The sequence below is a fragment of the Schistocerca cancellata genome, chromosome 11 (genome assembly GCF_023864275.1).
Source record: "Schistocerca cancellata isolate TAMUIC-IGC-003103 chromosome 11, iqSchCanc2.1, whole genome shotgun sequence".
NCBI classification, from domain to species: domain Eukaryota; kingdom Metazoa; phylum Arthropoda; class Insecta; order Orthoptera; family Acrididae; genus Schistocerca; species Schistocerca cancellata.
In genome coordinates this window covers 79961176-79980090 of record NC_064636.1, presented here as the reverse complement: position 1 = coordinate 79980090, position 18915 = coordinate 79961176, and the positions used below count along the sequence as shown (strand labels likewise).

The window sequence follows — 18915 nt, the reverse complement described above, 5'->3', positions numbered from 1 at the left end:
ATAGACAAGAGCCTTTACCAATGGGCGAATACATTTGTGCATTTATTCTGACATACGCTGAATTTATTCTGGCTGCTGTCCCTAAGCCATGGTATGTGATGTTTCTCGTTTTCACATCAATTATGTATTAGGCAATAGCCGCTCAGCTTCAGCTAATGTAATTTACCACCCTGTGGTGTAACTATTGAGTACACTTACCTTACAAATATTTCGCGATTATTGATATTTTGTTAGATATGTAAAAATAGTTTGTAACCGTTTGTATACGTTTATAGGACCGACCTATTCTGAAGAAGATTTTTTAGAAATATCGTAACCTGGACCAAGAGCTAAATAAACCTTTGGTTTGAAACTCGGTGGCTGATTTTTTTCCCACCTCTTCTACTCTTAATGATGTACATCAGATTCTTGTTGTTACTGATGACATAAGATCATTCTCTGCCCAATACTTCGCACCATTTTGGTGCATTCTTCACACCCTGCCCTCCCAAACTTAAATTGATTTACTTTTAAAATGCTACAGATGCGTAAAATTTCAATAATAATAAAAATAAAATATTTAACTGTTCCAGTATAAGCACAATTTCACATCATACATTAATACAATGCTTTTTTGTTGTATGCTTAACATCAATTCCTCTTAGAATTCAGCATTCACGCCGCCTGTATGCACATTAATAGGAAGCTCAGAAAACAGCTTACACTCCACAGTACCATAAATTGCAAACATTCTTCATCACACAAACACACCACCACCACCACCACCACCATTATGCCGTAGGGATGGTAGAAGATCGAAAAAGTAAATGTAATTGGCCACACTAGATTTAGTCGTGCTCAGTGAAGTGAAAGACGAATAACGGAATATATGAACAGGATGAGAGAGTTGTATCATGAAAGGTTAGGTATGAATAGGAAGATAGGGCAAACAGTGAGTTATTGTGAACAGTCCAGTGATTTGTCATCACAATCTCCAAACCGATGTCAACAATAATGCAGCATCACGTGCGGAAAGTTTAGTGACAGGACGAGTATATGACAACAATGAACAGCTAACTTCGTATATAAAAAGCGATGAATATATAATAATCACGCGGTATTGGAATGCTGCAGTAAGGGAAAGTTTGAACACAGAGTAACGAAACAATATGGGGTCGCTGGAATGAGAGAGGAGCAAGCGTGCTAGAATTCCGCTAGTAACAAGAAAAGCACTGCTCAGGAATAAAATCAGAAGCCTTTTCCACCTCGCCATCTCAGGGTGTGGATCACCCCGGCCGCACTGGCGTAGTTGGGCGTGGCAACCAGTCTCAGCAACGACGCATAGTATGCATACCAGATTCTCCACCCACTGTAGATGATGTTTCTGGCTGTTTCAGCAACAGATTTAGACTGGCGATTTAGACTCCTGAATTTCTGGGACGCTGAGTGTTCAGTCTCTTTACTGTAGCGTGTGATTTGTACCCACCGTCCTTAGTTATTTGTCGCATGTATTCCAATCTCTATCTTGTTGTTGTTCTCGTTAACATCTCCCTGTCGTACCATTCCAGTGCAATCTCTCTCTCCCTATTGTGTTTATCCTTCATTCCATTGAAATCTCCGTCTTTCCCTGTTGTTTTTACCCTCCACAGCTCCCTGAAGTACCATACATTTCCAATCTGTCTTCCCCTGTTTATTATCCTTTACAGCTTTCTGTAGTACAGTGCAAGTTATTCGCTGATGTCTTTGCACAAGTCCTACCATCCTATTCCTTTTTCATATCACTGTTTTCCACATATTGCCGTTCTCAGCTATTCTGCAGAGAACTTACAGTTCCTCTCTTACGAATTCACCTAATTTTCAAAGTCCTTCTATAGCACCCCATTTTGAATGCACTCATTCTCTTCTTTCCATGTTTTCCCCACAATTCGTGATTCATTTTCATGCAATACTGTGTTCCACACGAACATTCTCAGATATTTCTTCCCCAAATGAAGACTTGGAGGCCTTGTTTTTCGATGAATGCCCTATTTTCCTGTGCTACATTACTGTTTGTAACAACTTCGCTTCGTCTCTTATGTCTGTTTGCTTCCAGTGTAGTAGAATCCCCTCAATTCGTCTACTTTGTGGCCCCTAATTTTAATGTTAAATTTGCCACCAATGTTATTTCTCCTACTGCCAATACTTCACTTTTCCTTTCGTTTATAAATCCTAATCCAGTGCTCATTAAAGTGTTCATTCCACTTAACAGCTCTTATAATTCTTTCGCTCTTTCGTGGTGCACAGCAATGGCATCAGCGAATCGTATCAGCGGAAACCTTTCCCTTAGGATTTTAATTCCATTCCTGGAACTTTCTTCTGTTCCACCATCGATCATTGATGTTCACTTTAAACAACTGGGAAGAACCACTGCATCTCTGTCCTGCACTTTTTTAATCACGGTACTTCTTTCTTCCGTTCTTATTTTTCCCTGTTGATTATAGTGCATACAATATTGTATACTGCCTGACTTTCCATATATCTTATAATTAGGTTTTTTTTGAGAATGTCATATGTGTTGCACCATTTTACATTCTCAAAGGCTTTTTAAATGTCGACAAATAGAATGAAGGTTCCTTGCTTTTTAACTCTTGCCTCCATGTCGTATCTACCTCTCTGGGTGTTTTACCTTTCCTAAACCCAAACTCGTTATCCTCTACTAGATTTTTAGCTTTTTTGTCCATTCTTCTGTATATTGTTGTCAGTAATTCCTATACATGAGCTGTTTAGCTCATTGTGCCAAACATGTCGCTTCTGGAGCGTCTGGATGATATTTTTCTGAAAGTTATGTTTCCTATTCGTCTTCCATTTCTCCGTCTATCATGTCATCCAATAGTTTCTCCCCCTCATAGAGGTGTCCAGTGTACTATTTCCATCCATCCTTTCTCTTCTCTGCGTATACTAATGGAATTCCTTTCTATTATTAGTTTGTTGAAACCCTCACTTTTAATTTCACAAAAGGTTGTTTCGAGTTTGCTTTGTGCTGAAACTGCCCTTCCTACTTATTTTTCGATTTCATCTAATTTTTCCTTCATCTATTTTGCTTTATTTGTCGTGATCTACCTGTAGATTTCATTCCTTAGTGAGCTATACCACTGTTTTCTTGTCTTTTCGTGAATATTGTTATATTTTCTTATTTTGTCAATCAATTTCAGTGGAATTCACATTCGACAGCATTTCTTCAGTTCCTTTTCTCGTACCTGCCGTCCCCTGTGATTTCTCCTTTTAGAGAAGTCCACTCTTGTTCGATTGAATATCTAGTTTCGGTATTCGTTGTCGCATTATCTTAAGTTTCATTGAACTGCCGATTCGCGTTTTACTCCTCACTACTGTAGAGTCCCATTCATTTGCAAACTGAATCCTCTTGACGGTTTCCTTAAGCTTCAGTTCACTCATTATCACAATAAAAATGTCATCAGAGTCTACATCTCCTCCCACATATTCCTCACAATTCAGTATCTGATTTCAGAATCTGTCTTGCCATGATGTAATCCAACAGGTATTCTCCTCCGTCTCCAGGCCTTTGCCAAGTATACCTCCAACTCTACGAACAGCCCAAAACACTGAGGCACTGAACAGCTCATATGGATGTCCCAGTGTAGAGAATGTAAACTTCCGGTACCTGCGACATCCTGAAAATCTGTTGGAATGGAGCAGTGAGGGGGGGGGGGGGGGGCTCGCACACCGACTGGTGTGGCGAGAATGAGCTGCTAATTTTAATTAGTAGTTAGTAATTAGCAGAGTAGGTCCCAGAAAATGCACTTCAGTGATGAGAGTATGTGGTAAGTTATCATAATTAAATTTCACTGATGGTTACCATTGCTGTTACTGTCCAATATCATTATGACACACAAAAAGAAAATGGCGTATGGCATCGTTGGCCAGTTTACCCCCTCAAGGGAATTTCGGCCGCCAAGTGCAAGTCTTATTTCATTCGACGCCACATTGGGAGACTTGCGCACCGGTGATGAGGATGAAATGATAACAGAACAGCCAGTCCACGAGTGGAGAAAATCTCCAACCCGGCCAAGAATCCAACCCGGGCCCACTTAAATGGGAGGTAAGCACAGTACCACCCATCTAAGCAGGCGAGCTGACACACAAAAATCTCTGTATCTATGAATATAATATGAGTGAGTCACAGACGTGGTAGTAGCACTGTGTAGGGGGGTATGAACTGTAATAACGTAGGCTCAGTCATGGGTCTAGTGGGTGGTAGACCTAGATTTATTGGTAGAATACTAGGGAAATGAAATCAGTCTACAAAGGCGATTCCTTGCAATCACTTGTGTAGCCCATCCTACAATATGGCTCAAGTATGCAGGACCCATACTAATACGGCTAACCGGAGGTGTTGAATGTATACAGAGCACGGTAGCATGAAAGGTCACAGGTCTGTTTCATCTATGGGGAAGTGTGAAACTAAATTGGCAGACTGCTGAGGATAGTTTGTCTCTTTCCTGAGCAAGCCTACTTACAGAGTTTATAGATCCGGCTTTAAACTATAATACTGAGAATATACTCCAGTCTCCTGTGTACCACTGCAGTAGGGATCTTGAAGAAAAGATTAATCACCACACACACACACACACACACACACACACACACACACACACACACACTTAAAAATGACTTTTCAAACTCCAAACGTGAACCAAATGGGAAAAACCATAAGTGGTACACTGGGATGTACCCTCTGCCATGCGCTCCACACTGATTTGCAAGGTATACATGTAGATGCAGGTGAAGCATACCAAAGCTTCTGATTCCACATGTTAGGGACTGATTCACTCACAGTTCTATGCTGTTTCAACTGGACTTTCACACAGGTCTGCTTTCTGTGGTCTACAATGAAATACCATCATAGTCAGCAGGCCCAGATCTAGGGGGAAAGGGTGGGCAAGCCAGAGAATCTGCCCCAGGCGGCAATTTCATAGGGCGCCAAATTCATAATTTTGAAGAAAAGAAAGCCTTGTTTCACAAACCACCTGGCAGCCATTTCATGTTGGTCTATCGATTATTTGTATGATTTTAAAACATATCACTGTTGGTTTTCGAACACATTCTAAGTTGATTTCTGAACGAATAATAAGTTGATTTTTGAATGCGTGCATAGTGTACATGATTCTCTGCCAGTGGAATCCCAGTCGCATATAGAACTAAGAAAACTGTCCCGCATACAAAAGGGGACGGTGCTACACGAGCTGAGCCGAATAAACCCGAACGGTTAAATGCCAGTCGCGGTTTATGTGGGTGACTGACTTACGAATGATCAGCTTCGTTGTAATTACTTGCGAAATCCATAAATTCAGACTACCAGAGTGGAGATGAACGACTAACGCGAATTACAGGTAAGAAAGGTTACATATTAATCCTCAGTGTTTCCAAGAAAATGAAATTTTGGAAGAAAATTTTTTCCAGGTCGCTACACCACTAAGGGCCGCTTGAACAGTCCCCAGTTAGCGTCCGCTTAAGTTCTGTTCTCGAAATAGCGCGGAAAATACGTTGTACGAACGCGTAATAACACCCAACTGGAGAATAAACGTAGGATAACTGAACTGGTGATTCTGGCAGGATTGGTGAAGTTCACCGGAGAATACGTTTTGATGGTGGTAGCAATAGTTATCGAATTACTGACAAGATTGATTGTCAGAACGAGAAAGGGGAAGAAATGGGGACATCACACACATTATATGGAAGAATATAACGATTCAAAATTAATGTAAAAATTCCGTACAACTACTTTTCGATCTCATGCTTGAGAAACAGGAGCCTTTGAACGAAATGTGAAACTGTTTCCTAACTTAAAACTTTTTGCCAGTAGTAGTCCTATTAGGCATTTAGTATTTTGGAACAATGTCTTGAAAGGAGGATATAAGACGAACATCAACAAAACCAGAACTATTATAATGGAATATAGTTGAATCAAATCAGGTCATGTTGAGGAACTAGATTAGGAGATGACAAAGTAGTAGATGAGTTTTGCTATTTGGGGAGCAAAATAACTGATGATGGTCGAAGTACAGAGGATGTAAAATGTAGGCTGGCAATGGCAAGGAAAGCTTTTTTGAAAAAGAGAAATTTGTTAACATTGAGTATTGATTTAAGTGCCAGGAAGTGTTTTCTGAAAGTATTTGTATGGAGTGTAGCCATGTATGGAAGTAAAACATGGACGATAAATAGTTTGGAAAGGAAGAGAATAGAAGCTTTCGAAATGCAGTGTTACAGAAGAATGCTGAAGATTAGATTTGTAGATCACATAACTAATGAGGAAGTATTGAATACAATTGGGAGAAGAGGAATTTGTGGCACAGCTCGACCAGAAGAACACCTCCTGAGGTATCAAGGGATCACCAATTTAGTATTGGAGGGCAGTGTGGAGGGTAAAAATGGTAGGAGACAGAGAGATGAATACACTAAGTAGATTTGGATGTAGGTTGCAGTAGGTACTGGGAGGTGAAGAAGCTTGCACAGTATAGAGCAGCATGGAGAGCTGCATCAAACCAGTCTCAGGACTGAAGACGACGACAACAACAACAGCAATATTGGTACTTTGTGAACTATATTCTGTCATGATATTTATGTAAATGAGTTATTTATGTAAATGAGTTGTACAAAAATTACTATTTGTGCCAAAACAGTCTCACGTATTTGGCGTGTATTACAATTGCTGCAATATTTGAAATGTCTGTTTCGTTTTATCTAGCATACAGTGCCAAAATATCTGTACTCATATCGAGAAACCATATCAGTCTTTCATACTATTCATATCAACAGCTTTTTTAGTATTAGATAACGACATTTTGATTTACCACGTAGCAAACCTTTGCCGAAATTTGATGAGGTAATAGATCCTTTCGTAGAAAGGAAAGCATGCCGTGTAAAGCTGCAGCAAGATGAGAGAGAGAAAAAGATGTTGGGACCTACAGATTGAAAAAATGTGTACTGTCTTGCTTGTCTCTCGTCTTTACTGGTTTTACATTTCCCGTATTTATTTTTGTCACACAAAACAGAGAGTTGTTAGGTAATAGGTAACAAAGAGTGCAAATTTCTCTGAAGAGTTCGTATTCTCCCGGTTACAGATAACCTCATCCAGCGTTACTTTTGAATTTTTTAAGGGGGGCACGATATCAAACCTGCCGACAGGGAGCTGGAGAGGCTCCCCACGACATTTTAATTTCCACTGTCCTGAATAGATGTCTGATGGATTTCATTATAAAATATACACGTCTGAACTCCGCTGAGTGAATACAGTGACGTGCGATGGAAGAATGCTGTGTGAAGAGGCGTGGCATTACACTTTGGCATACTTGAGACCAAATAACATATTTTACATTTCCTCGAACATATGTGTTTGATATATAAAAGCTCTTCAGAAAGGTGTGCGCTACAAAATGAACATATTTTTTAAAAATTGATTTTTTAATGTTTGACGCCCCGTCTCAAACGCTTGGAGGGGATGGGGGCGATGGCAACTATAAAGTTTCAAGCTTTTGCCCCACTTCCGAAATATCATAGATCCTGGGCTAATTGCTAGTACCCTAAATCAGACTGGTTTCACGTGAGTCAGTGTACACACCAGAAACAGCCAATGGAGCACAACCTCCACCATGGCCACAGCTAGTAAAGCACTCTGGCGATCAGAACAACTTCCAGGTCATAAAACTGTGTATAGTCGTTCATAATTCACGTTTTCAATCTCGTCATTGCATAGAAAAGGATAGGGAATGTAAAATGTAAATCTTCAGAAAGTTGAGATTCATCTTGAGTATATGACACATCTTTGCAGAGATCTATTTTCAGTTGGCAGAGTAGCACCACTATCTGTGTCCATTTAACATTTATCGAAAATAAAGTATCTGGAAGCGAATATTAGGTTGATTAGCTGTAATAACTTCATTGACAGAATAAAAAAAGTACATTGTTCCTGTCCACTTGATGCTTGTAGAAATATTGCCATGTTTTATGTAATAGCGCATGCAAGTCACAGTTTGCAGTATCAGAAAATAGCTGTTATATGCTAGAGTGATTATAGTGATCTTGTAATACGAAAGTGATACTATGGATTTCTCAGTACTTGCATCAGTGGTATGAGGTAGACGTTGTGTTCACAAAGCTGATGTCTGCTTAGAGGACGATTAGATATATAATGATAATCTAGCAAAGTGCATGAAGCATAAATTTAGTCTGTGACCGCAAGTTTTGCAGCACCCAGCAGACATGTGGTGCACACAAGAATTTAATTACAGGTTTGTGTTTTGTTTGTTTTCGTGTGTGCGTTTGTTTGTTTCCGTGTGTGCGTTTGTTTGTTTTCGCGCGTGTGTGTGTGTGTGTGTGTTTGTTTGTTTTCGTGTGTGTGTGTGTGTGTGTGTGTGTGTTTGTTTACGTGTGTGTGTGTGTGTGTGTGTTTGTTTTCGCGCGCGCGCGTGTGTGTGTGTGTGTGTGTGTGTGTGTGTGTGTTTGTTTTCGTGTGTGTGTGTGTGTGTGTGTGTGTGTGTGTGTGTGTGTGTGTGTGTTTGTTTTCGTGTGTGTGTGTTGGTGTTTTTCCTATGTTTCGACAAATTCATGTTTTGTGTGAAGGAGAAACTTTTTCTATGGCTATGGGGAGGCTATGTTACGAAATTTGGCAATAACTGGACTGAAATCTTTTGGCTCCTTCTAAGGAAAATGTTTAAATACATGGAGAGGTGATTTGTTTGGCGTGTTACCGACAATAGTTTTAGGAGGATTGCTGCACAAACAGATAACTAGTATCTGTAGTATGAAGCGTCTGTTTCAGTAGAGGTCAACGACTGGTTAGCAATAGCACTTTAAGGTCGAATAAATTGACTTCCAGATAACAAGGAGAAGCACAGTTTCTGGAGAGACTGAATAAGGGAATTTTTAATGGAAAAGGGATGAAGACTTTGATCGTAGGGTATAACAGAATCTCTGTACCTTAATATAAACGGTGTTGGATACTCTTTTCTACTGTCTAAGTTGATTATATCTGCATTCAGAATTGTTCGAGTTTTTTGTGTGTGATGGGTTTCTTCATTAGGTGAGTGTGTTTTTGTAGTAAACTCTGAGAATATTTCTGTTTGTTGCAGACGCCTTCCCGGAAAGGAGTGTGACAGGAGGCTGATCGAGGCAGCTAAGGAGGGGGCAGTGGAGGAGCTGAGGGCTCTTCTGGCGGCAGGTGCGCATGTGGAGGCGAGGGACGAGGACATGTGGACTGCCCTGCACTGGGCGGCAGTGAGGGGACACGAGAATGTGGTGAGGTGTCTGGTGGAGGGTGGGGCGGACGTCGAAAGCAGAGACAGCAGGGGGAACACACCCATGCACTGGGCTGCATACCGCGGCCACGCGGCTGTGGTGCGGCTACTGGCCGCCTCCTCTGGTGACTCCAACGCCAGGGACAAGTACCGGTGGACGTCGTTGCACTATGCAGCGAGGCAGGGCCACGCAGAGGTGGCGGCTGTGCTGCTCGATGTGGGAGCCGACAAAGGGGCCTGGGATGATCACGGACAGATACCTCTGTACCTAGCCATGCAGAACAGAAAGCAGCAGCTTGCAGATATGCTATCATGAAGCATGCAGTCCAAAAAATTCTTTTGCCATAACATTTAAACACATCTCTACATTTATTTTGTATAATTTTTCAATAAAGAATGTAAAAAATTAATTCTCCAGTCACTCATTTACATCCACATTTAAGTAGTACATGAAGGTACTCTATTAGCACCGTGTGGCAACTAAGGTTCTGGAAAACGAATTGAAAATACAAGACACTACCTCTGTTCATAAGAAAAAAACTCAAATGCATTTCTATGCTAAGCTTTGCAGACGTCAACAAGTACTCAAAAATAAGTACTTCACTGCAAATGGAGATAACTACTGCATGGTATGTGGTAACTGAAAAGTACAGGCTGTATCAAAAAGGGCTTTACAACTTTAAAAACTCATATAAATTTATTGAAAGAAGATGCAGAGCAGAGTTTAGTGTTACTCTGTAGGAGAACACATTAAGTTTTCTTAACCTTAAACTAACATCCCTTTGGAAGTCAATTTCTTCCCAAACTCGCTGTAGCATTGCAGGTGTAACTTGATCAGTGGCGGCCTAAATTTTTGCTCTAAGTCCAGGTAGAGAAGCCAGCACAGGTAGTACAAACACGATAACCTTCATGAATCCCCACAAAAATGTCGAGTGGTATGAGGTCTGGGGGACGTGGTGGGCCATGCATTTGGCGAATCGCGACCAATCCATTGACTTGGAAGGCGGTCACTGGGAAAATTCCGGACATCAGCCAGGTAGTGGGGTGTTGCACCATCTTGTAGGCTTACTAGGAGGATCTTTTGCGGAAAGGGAAATAATGGTCGAGGAAATAACGCTCGCCGACCTCGATTATTGAAACCAAAACACACAGCTAGCACTCTCTGGTCCAACGAAGGCAACCATCTTTAACGCAACTGCCTCTACTGCTCCGTACAGTGCGATTCGGCTCTAGCGAGCTACGAGAGACAAAACTTGATGTATTTCCCTACCAATTGACACTACAATCACCTCTGTAGGTACTATGAATTAATATGAATTTTCAAAGTTGTAGAGACCTTTCTGAGACAGCATGTATATCAGGCTGGCTTATATCCTGCTACAATATGTGATCGAAAGTATCCGGGCACCTGGCTGAAAATGACTTACAAGTTCGTGGCGCCCTACATTGGTAATACTGGAATTCAGTATGGTGTTGGCCCACCCTTAGCCTTGCCGACAGCTTCCATTCTCGCAGGCATACTTCAATCAGCTGCTGGAAGGTTTCTTGGGGAATGGCAGCCCATTCTTCACGGAGTGCTGCACAGAGGAGAGGTATCGATGTCAGTCGGTGAGACCTGGCACGAAGTCGGCGTTCCAAAACATCCCGAAGGTGTTCTGTAGGATTCAGGTCAGGACTCTGTGCAGGCCAGACCATGGATTATGCCAGGCCGTGCATTACGAACGGGTGCTTGATCATGTTGAAAGATGCAAACTCCATCCCCGAATTGATCTTCAACAGTGGGAAGCAAGAAGGTGCTTAAAACGTCAATGGGCCTGTACTGTGAATAGTGCCACGCAAAACAAGGGGTGCAAGCCCCCTCCATGAAAAATACCATCACACCATAACACCACCGACTCCGAATTTTACTGTTGGCACTACACACCCACACCCTGCCACCGGATCGCCACATTGTGTACCGGGATTCGTCACGCCACACAACGTTTTTACACTGTTCAGTCGTCCAGTTTTTACGCTCCTTACACCAAGTGAGGCGTTTGGCATTTACCGGCGTGATGGGTGGTTTATGACCAACCCGCTTGACCATAAAATCCAAGATTTCTCACCTCTTGCCTAACTGCCATAGTACTTGCAGTGGATCCTCATGCTGTTTGTAATTCCTGTGTGATGGTCTGGGTAGATGTCTGCCTATTACACATTACGACCCTCTTCAACTGTCGGCGGTCCCTGTCAGTCAACAGACGAGGCTGACCTGTCCACCTTTGTGCTGTACGTGTCCCTTCAAGTTTCCACTTCACTATCACATAGGAAACAGTGGATCTAGGGATGTTCATGATTGTGGGATTCTCGCGTACAGACGTATGACACAAGTGACACCCAGTCACCTAACCACGTTCGAAGTCCATGAGTTCCTCTCCCATTCTGCTCTCTTACGATGACTAATGACTACTGAGGTCCCTGATATGGAGTACCTGGCAGTAGGTGGCAGCACAATGTACTTAATATGAAAAACATCTCTTTTTGGTGGTGTCCGGATACTTTTGATCATTTTGTGTACGTCAAACCACTGATTATCGCACCACACCCAGATTAATGAGGAATGATCTCTAGGGATAGAATTTTCCACACTGATTTCAGACTGCATTTACTTGTACATCCGCAGCAAACATGGTGCAGTACTTCTTGTCTTTTATTATAATCTGACATTAGTAGTAATATTCACAATGCATTATGCACTTATCATCTGGAATCGAGTTATCAGTTGACATTCCAATTGAGTGGTTCCCAGAGAGCTGTAATGCTGCTGATATGAAATGTGCTGGCAGGTAACGTGTATCTTAGCTCTGATACTGCAGGATGCGACAGCAAATTGTCACTTTACACTTCACCTTCTATTGATCTTCAGTGATTTCTCTCATCCTGGCATCTTTTCAGCAGAGCACCTGCAGGGACTGCCACAGTAGCCACCATGCAGGAGCTCTGCTGGACAGCACCACAGCCAATAGTGCCCCCTGTGTCCCAGCCTGCACAATGCAGAACTACAGCATGAGAAACTGTACAACTGATACTGGAATGCTGTGCAGTCGTGTAGGCAGTTAGGTTGGTTGGTTGATTTGAGGGAGGAGACCAAACAGCTTTGTCATTGGTCCCATCGGATTATGGAAGGATGGGGAAGAAAGTCAGCCATGCCCTTTCGAAGGAACCATCCTGGGATTTGCTTGAAGCGATTTAGGCAAATCATGGAAAACCTAAATCAGGATGGCTGGACGCGGATTTGAACCGTCGTCCTCCCAAATGTGAGTCCAATGTGCTAACAATTGCGCCACCTCACTCGTTTAGGTCACAAAATGGAACATTTCACACGAGATATACACTCCTGGAAATGGAAAAAAGAACACATTGACACCGGTGTGTCAGACCCACCATACTTGCTCCGGACACTGCGAGAGAGCTGTACAAGCAATGATCACACGCACGGCACAGCGGACACACCAGGAACCGCGGTGTTGGCCGTCGAATGGCGCTAGCTGCGCAGCATTTGTGCACCGCCGCCGTCAGTGTCAGCCAGTTTGCCGTGGCATACGGAGCTCCATCGCAGTCTTTAACACTGGTAGCATGCCGCGACAGCGTGGACGTGAACCGTATGTGCAGTTGACGGACTTTGAGCGAGGGCGTATAGTGGGCATGCGACAGGCCGGGTGGACGTACCGCCGAATTGCTCAACACGTGGGGCGTGAGGTCTCCACAGTACATCAATGTTGTCGCCAGTGGTCGGCGGAAGGTGCACGTGCCCGTCGACCTGGGACCGGACCGCAGCGACGCACGGATGCACGCCAAGACCGTAGGATCCTACGCAGTGCCGTAGGGGACCGCACCGCCACTTCCCAGCAAATTAGGGACACTGTTGCTCCTGGGGTATCGGCGAGGACTATTCGCAACCGTCTCCATGAAGCTGGGCTACGGTCCCGCACACCGTTAGGCCGTCTTCCGCTCACGCCCCAACATCGTGCAGCCCGCCTCCAGTGGTGTCGCGACAGGCGTGAATGGAGGGACGAATGGAGACGTGTCGTCTTCAGCGATGAGAGTCGCTTCTGCCTTGGTGCCAATGATGGTCGTATGCGTGTTTGGCGCCGTGCACGTGAGCGCCACAATCAGGACTGCATACGACCGAGGCACACAGGGCCAACACCCGGCATCATGGTGTGGGGAGCGATCTCCTACACTGGCCGTACACCACTGGTGATCGTCGAGGGGACACTAAATAGTGCACGGTACATCCAAACCGTCATCGAACCCATCGTTCTACCATTCCTAGACCGGCAAGGGAACTTGCTGTTCCAACAGGACAATGCACGTCCGCATGTATCCCGTGCCACCCAACGTGCTCTAGAAGGTGTAAGTCAACTACCCTGGCCAGCAAGATCTCCGGATCTGTCCCCCATTGAGCTTTTTTGGGACTGGATGAAGCGTCGTCTCACGCGGTCTGCACGTCCAGCACGAACGCTGGTCCAACTGAGGCGCCAGGTGGAAATGGCATGGCAAGCCGTTCCACAGGACTACATCCAGCATCTCTACGATCGTCTCCATGGGAGAATAGCAGCCTGCATTGCTGCGAAAGGTGGATATACACTGTATTAGTGCCGACATTGTGCATGCTCTGTTGCCTATGTCTATGTGCCTGTGGTTCTGTCAGTGTGATCATGTGATGTATCTGACCCCAGGAATGTGTCAATAAAGTTTCCCCTTCCTGGGACAATGAATTCACGGTGTTCTTATTTCAATTTCCAGGAGTGTATATCATTTCCAATGCAAAAAAATGAATACAGAGAGTACAACATAAATCTGTCCGAAATCCAGCAAATTTGACTGTAGAATTTACAGATAGTTCATTCTACATCCTTTCCTTTTTGGCACTGCCAAACATCCACCTCGATTACAGAAATACAACTGAAACAATTGACAGACACAGAAATAAAATTGGAGATAATCGAAGGCACATGCAAAAAAGTTCAGTCCTTGTAGCATTGTCTTAATGAAGTTACAGCTGCCACGGTAATAATAATTATAGATGTGCTTGTAGGAGAACATGTTGGCAACTTTGAACACCAGCCATCAATACAGATTTCACAGTGTCACACACAGAACTTGATAGATACCAGACGGAATAGAACTAATAAGGTCGGAAGTCATCAAACTACAGGTAATACAATTACGTTAACTTGAGCACATAAATCAACTAAATAATTGCAATGAATAATGTATACTGTACGAGTGAAATACAGTAAAGTTATTTAATTCGTTGATCTTTTTATTGGTGGCAATTGTACACTTTCGCATGCTTTAAACGAAAGGTAGTATAAATCTTTTACAGCTATTCCATGTTAATATAACCACCTAAACAATAATTATGCCGTTTCATACTTCAGTACCTCGATACAGCTGTACGACTAATGTCTGTCATTTAGTCATTTATCAGACATACATTCAACCTGGAGTATATTTAATTTAAAAGTTATTTTCAACTTCTTTTGCCGCTGGTTGCTCAGATGTTGTATGTGCAATTTACTTGAATTGCCAGTGCCATACACAACTCTATTTTGGCATGTTTTGATTCACTCAATAAAAGTTCAGAAACCCACCCAACCATTTCGCAGTTGTTGTTGTTGTGGTCTTCAGTCCTGAGACTGGTTTGATGCAGCTCTCCATGCTACCCTATCCTGCGCAAGTTTCTTCATCTCCCAGTACCTACTGCAACCTACATCCTTCTGAATCCGCTTAGTATATTCATCTCTTGGTCTCCCTCTACGATTTTCACCCTCCGCACTGCCCTCCAATGCTGAATTTGTGTTCCCTTGATGCCTCAGAACATGTCCTACCAACCGGTCCCTTCTTCTCGTCAAGTTGTGCCACAAACTCCTCTTCTCCCCAATTCTATTCAGTACCTCCTCATTAGTTATGTGATCTATCCATCTAATCTTCAGCATTCTTCTGTAGCACCACATTTCGAAAGCTTCTATTCTCTTCCTGTCCAAACTATTTATTGTCTATATTTCACTTCCATACATGGCTACACTCCATACAAATACTTTCAGAAACGACTTCCTGACACTTAAATCTACACTCGATGTTAACAAATTTTTCTTCTTCAGAAATGCGTTCCTTGCCATTGCCAGTCTACATTTTATATCTTCTCTACTTCGACCATCATCAGTTATTTTGCTCCTCAGATAGCAAAACTCCTTTACTACTTTGTCTGATTTCCTAATCTAATTCCCTCAGCATCACCCGATTTAATTCGACTACATTCCATTATCCACGTTTTGTTTTTGTTGATGTTCATCTTATATCCTCCCTTCAAGACACCATCCATTCCGTTCAACTGCTCTTCCAAGTCCTTTGCTGTCTCTGACAGAATTACAATGTCATAGGCGAACCTCAAAGTTTTTATTTCTTCTCCATGGATTTTAATACCTACCCCGAATTTTTCTTTTGTTTCCTTTACTGCTTGCTCAATATACAGATTGAATAACATTGGGGAGAGGCTACAACCCTGTCTCACTCCCATCCCAACCACTGCTTCCCTTTCATGTCCCTCAACTCGTATAACTGCCATCTGCTTTCTGTACAAATTGTAAATAGCCTTTCGCTCCCTGTATTTTACCCCTGCCACCTTTAGAATTTGAAAGAGAGTATTCCAGTCAACATTGTCACAAGCTTTCTCTAAGTCTACAAATGCTAGAAACGTAGGTTTGCCTTTCCTTAATCTTTCTTCTAAGATAAGTCGTAAGGTCAGTATTGCCTCACGTGTTCCAATATTTCTACGGAATCCAAACTGATCTTCCCCGAGGTCGGCTTCAACCAGTTTTTCCATTCGTCTGTAAAGAATTCGCGTTAGTATTTTGCATCCGTGACTTATTAAACTGATTGTTCGGTAATTTTCACATCTGCCAGCACCTGATTTCTTTGGGATTGGAATTATTATATTCTTCTTGAAGTCTGAGGATACTTTGCCTGTCTCATACATCTTTCTCACCAGATGGTAGAGTTTTGTCAGGACTGGCTCTCAGAAGGCTGTCAGTAGTTCTAATGGAATGTCGTCTTCTCCTGGGGCCTTGTTACGGCTCGGGTCTTCCGATGCTCTGTCAAACTCTTCACGCAATATCGTATCTCCCATTTCATCTTCATCTACATTCTCTTCCATTTTTATAATATTGTCCTCAAGTACATCGCCCTTGTATAGACCCTCTATATACTCCTTCCACCTTTCTGCTTTCCCTTCTTTGGTTAGGACTGGGTTTCCATCTGAGCTCTTGATATTCATAGAAGTGGTTCTCTTTTCTCCAAAAGTCTCTTTGATATTCGTGTAGGCAGTATCTATCTTACCCCTAGTGAGATAAGCCTCTACATCCTTACATTTGTCCTCTAGCCATCCCTGCTTAGCCATTTTGCACTTCCTGTCGATCTCATTTTTGAGACGTTTGTATTCCTTTTTGCCTGCTTCACTTATTGCATTTTTCTATTTTCTCCTTTCATCAATTAAATTCAGTATCTCTTCTGTTACCCAAGGATTTCTACTAGCCCTCGTCTTTTTACCTACTTGATCCTCTGCTGCCTTCACAATTTCATTCCTCAAAGCTGCCCATTCTTCTTCTACTGTATTTCTTTCCCCCATTCCAATCAATTGTTGCCTTATGCTCTCCCTGAAACTCTGGACGACCTCTGGTTTAGTCAGTTTATCCAGGTCCCATCTCCTTAGATTCCCACCTTTTTGCAGTACATGGCAGGAAGTACACCGTACCTGTATTTAGCCATCACTTACACAATTCAATAAGGAATAAAAACGGTATTAGCTCCATGTTTGACATCACGTCTCTTTAATTATTTTTAAGATTCCAGCGCAGGTAAACAAAACAGTCGGCATTTTACTGTCAGTACTGGTATTTACCCAATGGATTTTTGTCGAACGGTTGCATTTCTTCAAAACACTCTCAATTTAATTTTCTTTTCGTCCTTTTACAATTTCCTCTGCAGAATTACACCATCGCAACACACATTAATGTTCATTTATTGCCTGTCATCACACTTACCTGATACATAATGCGAACATTAGGACAACTAGTTAGGCCACAGCAGTCTATTGAATGCACGTTACTAAACAGATGAACCAAACTTTCGGAAGATCGTGTAAACAACTGCAAGTTTTCCATGCTGCGTAGATGGTGATGAACAAGGTAACCCATATTGTGATATAACCTTGGATATCTCCAACAGTGTCATAAGGTAAAAAATAATTTTAGTAATTTATAATTTAGGCAGCGCAGATATCTCCAAAGTTACGAAGTATCCGCTATAGAGGATTTTCGTGGAGAGCACTGTGTCTTATGGTGCTGAAGTGAAGATGCTGACAAAGAAAATACGGACTCCACACAATGGAAATGTTTTGGAGAAAGTGAAAAACTGCAGTAATAGGGAAGATAGGAAATGAAATCAAATGAACAACAGAAACAGTCAATACTAGGACAATGGACAGACAGGGAGCAGGTGGAATGGTATGACAATGTGAGACACGTGGATGCTAACATGTGGCGTGGCAGGCTACCTTAAGTTTGCTCTACTTGTCCAGACTCACCTCTCCATGTCAACATATCCGCTCCCTAGTCTAGGCTGATGTAATAAAAGATTATGAAAGAGAATCCACAGCCGCTCAAAATCTGAGTCAATGCAAAAGAATTGTAACCTCAGTGTAAACTTTTCGTTGTGTATTTGTTTTAAAACGTTTGTTGGGACTAGCTCAGGTGAGCTTGTTGTACCACTTACCACTTGGCGCCTCTTCTGTCTGCTCAGAAAGCAGAAGGTGATATTGCTCATCATCGTACAACTTACATTAATTACATGTGATCTAAAGCTGCAATGCTTTTGTTTAACATCACTAATATTTCCTAAAATTTCTTTTAAATGTTTTTTCGAGACCGTACCCGTGAGCGTCTAATGAAGATGGGTGTCTCTAATATGGTGCTGCTAGTGGCCAGCCACCATTGCTGCAACCTTAAATGCACTCTGGACAATCATTATGAACCTGCGTTAATTCAGAATCAGTATCGCGAAGTCCAATCAATCCTTTCAAAACAAGCATTGTGTGCAACACATATACTGGCTTTGAAATACTTAATTTCTTCCCACTGTCATACATCACGGTCAGTAAAGGGCCAACTATTACTGACTGTGCAGATTATCACGTCTCCCACCATTAAGATAACTCCACTTGCTTTTCTGGTTAATCACATGAAGCAAATAACATTTAATTATTCACTAAACAGGAGGAGGAGGAATTATGATGACGAGACCATGTCAGGAAATGTTAAGGTTCCACATTTTTGTTTTTGTGTTTCTTGTCCGATACATAATAGGTGATGTGAAAAATATTATGATTGAAATGAGAGGATCGACAACATGCAAATGAAATATATAAAAAGAGAAGAATTTTTGTGAGAAAACATCAACAGGAACTGTTATTGAGAATTAAACCATGTGACTGCTTAAGAGGAAGGCAGCAGACATGCTTTGCTTGTCTTTAAAGTGCTTACAGCTTTTGACATACTCCAACGCGATCTTTGTTCGACGAAAACGGCAGTTAGCTCTATACACT

The 18915-nt window shown here is 42.3% G+C and overlaps 1 protein-coding gene across 1 annotated transcript in view; it reads left to right on the top strand.

Annotated features, from left to right (window-relative positions):
- LOC126108228 (ankyrin homolog) overlaps positions 1–18915 on the top strand; it is a 228994-nt gene that overhangs the window by 55498 nt on the left and 154581 nt on the right. The window contains exon 3 of the mRNA XM_049913459.1: positions 9105–9193. Within this exon, the coding sequence (XP_049769416.1) occupies positions 9105–9193 (89 nt within the window). The remainder of the gene's footprint in view (positions 1–9104; positions 9194–18915) is intronic.